Consider the following 6,242-nt stretch of genomic DNA (forward strand, 5'->3'; position numbering starts at 1 on the left):
ATTGATACTTTTTTTTTTTTTTTTTTTAAGGAATTGATACTGTGTTTTTAAAACCCGAATATTAAAAGCAACATTCTTTTACCATATTTTCATTATTTATTTTCTAACACTATACTTTCACCTCTAAACTGTATTGGGGTTGTACATTGAAAATGAGATTAATGTGAGTAAAAAAGGTAGTTAACAGCACACTCATTGTCACATACTTTTTTTAAATAAAAAGTTTACATCTCATTAAATTTATATGAGACGGTCATAATTTGGTGAAACACATATTTGGTGATCAATAAAAAAAAAAGTGTTGAATAGTGTGTGAGCTTCTAGGTAACCTTCTAGATGAAGATCATATGGTCAAGGTGATTTCTAGAATGTTCTTTGACTAAAACTCATAACTAAGTACAATTGCCTCCAACAAACAACAAGGAATGCAGCATGTGAAGTTGTTTGGATAGAATACTTGTTAATTTGATAAATAAATAAATTAATCAAAAATTACTTAATAAAATAATATGTCCATAATCAAAATTCGTAAATCTCAGGCACAAAGTTTACTAGAACTTAGAGATCTGAACATTTCCATCATATAATCTAGAATTTTTTTTTTTTGTTACATAATTTTAGGGTGAGAGAATGGTGTCCCATGCAGGGAAGACCTTCAGGCTCAAAGAGCACTTACAAAGATATTTACATTTACCTTCCTCCAAAGGCACTAGTGAGGCTCGAACCCGAGTTCTCTCGAATTCAAGACCTGTCATTTTACCACTAGACCAAGCCTTTGAAGTTTCTAGAAAACTTTAATTTATCGAATCACATAAATGTCTTCACAAATCGACCTTCAAAAAGACTTTGCTTATGTGATTTCTTTGTAAAATCCACCACCTTGTTCTTCACCAACACCCCATCCAACACTTGTCTTTCCCCTATAAGAGGAAACTTGTGAGAAGAGATAATGGAGTATAACCAATATCAATCTTTTTAACCAACACATTTCCGATGAGTTTACACAATAATCAAGTCCGTGCACCGATACCATTTCTATTCATAACAATCATGCACCCACCAGATCCACCAATTCATAACATCCACAAAATTAGAACAAAGAACACAACCACCAAATACTAGATTGGTGCGGGATCACACTTTTACATACGCTGTCCAATGATAATCAAGTGGTTGAGTATTAGTAGGCCGTAGTGTTAACATGACTTTTCTTGAGAAAAGAAGAGAATGGTACTAATTAATTAAAGCTGATTAAAAAAGAGAAAGACAGATCTACCAAAATTGAATTGGAAGATCCCTAAAAAAAAAAAAAAAAAAAAAACTATAATTGGAAGAAAGGCTCATGCCCATATTGCTAGTGAAGACATTAACCCAGCTCCAAGGAAAAGCATACAATATGATACTAACTGCAGCCTAAAGTTACAACTCATTCTTTTGCTAAGAAAATCAGCTGCTATCAAGTCTACTAAAGCCATGTACACTAAAATTCCTGCTGACAGTGCATCCAATATACCTTCCGCTATGAGTGCACCAGGACTATAAGGGTTATAAACTGAAGCAATGCCTGTTCCAATGCCAACACCAATAGGTGTAGTCAGTGCAAAAAAACAAGCCATTATTGTTGTCGATGAGGCCTTGAATTGAGCTTGAGAAATGCACCCTCCAAGAGCAAACCCTTCAAAAAACTGATGGAAAGATAATGCAGCAATTAGAGGCCTTATGGCACAAGGGCTTTGTGAAACTCCCAAAGACAGCCCAATAATCACAGAATGTGATACGATCCCAAGCTCTAACACCTGCAACGCACACATATGAGGTACAAATGTCATGTTTGTCATCTTCACTAAGGACAATATATTAAACACCAATAGATGAAGACTAGAAATTGCTGAATCAACTGCTCCTCCAGAATGGCCGGTAATATCACTTAAGGGCGGATAGACCGTCCACCCAGTGCCGCTACCCAATGAATGGTGATCCTTTTAAGGTATTTAAGGATGACTTTATCCCCCCCCCCCTAATTATTTCCTATCAAAATTATCATTACACACATTTTTTCCTATTCTCACATAAAGTATGAGCACTGCTGATTTAGAAAGAAAAGAAATGTGAGCACAATGAAGAAAAAAAAAAGGTAAATATTAAATTATGTCCTTAATTTTACATGACAGTAGTAAGCCAGTCCCTTAATATAATTGTAAAATGTTGTTAATTATGCCAGTCTATCTATTTGGATCTGCTGAATACTGCTAAATAGATTCCTAGGAACGAATCTTGTTAAAATTTTACAGATTATTAAAATTTTGCAATTTGAGGGATCATTCTGAAACATCATATGTGACTTAATTGACAAAGTTGATTTATCAAACAAAGGTAAATAAACTATCAATTTAATCATTAAACTATTACTCTCACTTCAATTTAGTCTTTAAACTATGTAAAATTTATCAATTTAGTCTTTGCTATTAAAATGTTACAGACTAAATTGATGCTTTTTTATGTACTTTGAAGACTAAATTGATTATTAGATTTAAATAATCCAGGAACTAAATTATTAAAGATTAAAGAGATAGTGATAGTTCATGGACAAATATATTACAGCTTCAGGTAAGAGTATCCCTTAAAATAGGGATGGCAATGGGTACCCAATGGGTAGGGTACTACAATGCCCATCCCCATACCCACATTTGTAAAAATTATCCGTACCCTCGTGGGCAACAACTTTAGTGCCCTTCCCCATATCCTATGGGTACCTAAGTGTCCATACCCGCACTCATTACCCGCACTTTAACTATGAAAAGACAATAAAAATATCACAATTGAAATAAAACTATGGTCTACATCTTTTAAAATTAACTCATAAAATAATATGAATCGTAGTATTTAGTCAAATTAAAAACATCCAAAATATCTCTTAAAAATTGTACACCGGAGTTGTTATTGTATTAAGCAATTTTCTGGTTTAGGTTTTAGTTTAGGCTTAAATAGCTAAATAAATTATTTAATTATACACTAAAAAAAAAATTACTTATGATATTAAATAAATATGTATATGCGGGGCTGGGCATTATAGTACCCTTACCCGTGCCCATACCCATTTAAATTCGTGGGTATTACCCGGACCCGTCCCCGGTTCCTTGATAGCGGGGTTTTACCCTACCAATTGTGGGTATTTTATGCTGGTATCCATTGGTCCTAGGTCCAATTGACATCCCTACTTAAAAGCATTTTTGCCATAATTAGTATGTTTATATGATAATGCAGACTATGCAGTATAATCTTTTTAATAATTGAGTTGAGTTATGTGTTTTCTAATTGTAAAACAGAGGAAAATTTATAATTGAGTATAATCTTAACAAAACAGAATAATAAAAACTAAATTTTTAAATATTTTTTGTAAATATATACCTGAGAAACAACGACGTGTCGTACATCAGTTTCTTCATTAGCAGCAATGAGTGCATGTGAATGATCATGGCCATGCTCCTTCACAATACCACCACCGTCACATGCATCACCATGGGGATGATTATGCCTATGATGCGCCGCGTGTGCATGCATCCCCACAATATGCATTCCACCACTCTCCTCTTCTCCAAAAACCTTCCCTACATTCCCTTCTTCCGAAGTTCCAACCCTAGCTTGCTCATCCACCGCACGATTCATCCCTTGTTTCCTCTCATAATACTGAGTCCCAACGAAATCAAGCAAAAGAGTAAACAACGCCGCCATCATCGCGAAAAAACCGGTAAACGGAAACTTCGACCATGGAAACTCCGGTAAACAAGGACTGTTAAGAGCTTCTGTAGCATCCGATAACATGTGAACGAAGCCTGTAGCGAGAATTACACCGGCAGCGAAGGCTTTTGCAGCGACGAAGAGGTTTCCGTCGGTGCGAAGGTATCGGCGATGTTTTCCGATGAGAGGGATTGCGATTCCCGCCATTCCGGCTAAGAGGATTGATGCCATGGCGATGAATTTGAGAACGAATGCGGCGGGTTCGTCTCGGCATAGGTCCGATTCAGCACCCCCGCATGTTGAGTTCGTCATTGATTCTTTGAGTCTGATGAATGATTCCTTTTCTATGAAATAGAATAGAATTTAGAAAAGTGTGTGAGAAATTGAATTGAAATTAGGGATTTCAGAAGAAAAAATTAAAAAACAGAGAAATGCAAAAAAGAAAGTATTACCAGAGAAGAAGCGAGTTTTTTGAAGGAGGTATTGAAGCAGTAATTGCCAGAGATCCTGAAATGAATAGAACAAGAGTGATTGTGAATTTATATTGAAAGCGGTGAAGAAAAAACAAAGAAGGAAGAGAGAAAGGATTAATGGGAACAAACCTCGAGAAAAAACATGGATAAATAAAGAAAAAAAAAAGAGGAAAATGGTTTTATGGTTTGTTATTATAGGATAGGATAGGAAGAAGAGAAGAGAAAGTTTAAATAAAAAGAGGATAAATGATGAGCGATTGTTGAAGAAAGAATGAAGAAGAGTGTCGACATATTGAGGACAGAGGAGAGGTAGAAGAAGAGATAGATGGTTCGGTTGTGAATTTTTGCAATGTAATGAGTGTGATAGTGTCGACATTTTTTCATCACCTCTCTCTTAATACTTCTCGTTTTCGTGTTTTATACTTTTATTCCACCTCTATCCAAATAAAACGACAATTTTATTTTATTTTTGTTTTTTTGAGAGGAACAATTTATTTTATTTATTTGTTTACTTCTGTACAATTTTCAATTATTTATTTATTTATTTTAATATTTTTACTACCGAGAGAGAATATATCTTTTTAAAGAAAGACAGAGAATATATCTGGTCGGTAACATTTTTACTTAACTCATCTGCTTGTTGTGACGGGTTTTACTCGGTGTTCTTATTCTCTGTCGAGCTTTCACATGTAAAGTGGTTAATAAATAAACAATACTATGATTTTATAGTTTCTAAATTTTGATTAACTTTCTAATAAAAAGTTTACATATGATTTTGCAAATATGATAAAAACAATTGTTGAGATCAGCTTAAACCATAGACAATGGTAGGTGCTTCACCAATTTAACATCGAGTTAAATAGGCACCTCCATTGTAAAGTGATATTTATTGGTGTTTATAGAGAAGGATGCCTATAGAAGTAGGGATGTTTGCGATCTAATTTGGATCGGTTTTTAGGCAAAAAATCAACCGATCTAAAATAAAAATCAAATGCGGTTCGGTTTGGATGATTATTCTAACAAACATCTAATCTGATCCAAAAATATGCGGTTTAATTTGGATCGATTTTTGGATATCCAAATACAACATGTAATTTTTTTTATTAATATTACACATACACAGTAAAATAATAGGCTTGATGTAAAATATAACACAAATCTATTAAAAAAATAACATTACATAATGAAAATTATCGATTATATTTGAAACATACGATGTTGTAATAATATAATTAATACAATATATAAGATTAAACACAAACAAACAATATATTAATGCAATATATAACACTAATAAAATAATAAATAAGTATTAAAATATAGGCTTAAATGTTCTTTTGGTCCCTTAAGTATTTAATTGGTATCACTTTGATCCCTTAACTAAAAAAAGATTGTTTGAGTACTTTAAGTTTTTTTTAGTATCGTTTTGGTCCCTTATGTTAGGTTTTCGTTAGGGTTTAAAAAAAAGTTAACTCCTAGACACGTGTCACCTTGTCATTAATTTTTTTTTTAAAAAAACACACATATATATATATATATATATATATATATATTTTTAAAAAAAAAATCTAAAAGTCAATGACAAAGTGACACTTATCACCTTAAAAATATATAATATATTAAAAAAAATGTAATAAAAAATATTATTAACGTTTTTTATATATTGATATTTTGGTTAAATTATTCAAATGGTCCCTTAACTAATTCTCAGTTTTCATTTTGATCCCTTAAGTTTTAAAATCATCATTTTGGTCCCTTAACCTTTGCTCCGTTATTCAATTTGGTTACTGGCGGTTAACTTTAACCACAAATGTCTATGGTGCACTAACCTTAAGAGTGGTCTACCATAGATCCTATTAATTATTTTAATTTAAACCATTCGATCTATATTTTAAAATGAGGACTGTTGGATCATGAAGGTCCATTGTATCTTATTGTGAGTCAAAAACATGAAAACCAGCTCATGTTTTCCCTTTCTTCACCAAACCTCCACAACGTTTCCTTCATCATTTTTCCAGAAAACCCACCTCA

The 6,242-nt window shown here is 32.9% G+C and overlaps 1 protein-coding gene across 1 annotated transcript; it reads right to left on the reverse strand.

Annotated features, from left to right (window-relative positions):
- Nucleotides 1-594: 594 nt before the first annotated feature.
- On the reverse strand, nucleotides 595-4,574 carry LOC11432334 (zinc transporter 4, chloroplastic). The gene is made up of 4 exons (XM_003603101.4): nucleotides 4,341-4,574; nucleotides 4,191-4,245; nucleotides 3,409-4,082; nucleotides 595-1,796 (listed from the first exon to the last, which is right to left on the reverse strand). The coding sequence occupies exons 1-4, from the start codon at nucleotides 4,353-4,355 to the stop codon at nucleotides 1,341-1,343; spliced, it is 1,200 nt and encodes a 399-aa protein (XP_003603149.3). The 5' UTR covers nucleotides 4,356-4,574; the 3' UTR covers nucleotides 595-1,340.
- Between the last annotated feature and the right edge of the window lie 1,668 nt (nucleotides 4,575-6,242).

This window comes from Medicago truncatula, chromosome 3 (assembly GCF_003473485.1).
Source record: "Medicago truncatula cultivar Jemalong A17 chromosome 3, MtrunA17r5.0-ANR, whole genome shotgun sequence".
In the NCBI taxonomy this organism is placed as follows: Eukaryota; Viridiplantae; Streptophyta; class Magnoliopsida; order Fabales; family Fabaceae; genus Medicago; species Medicago truncatula.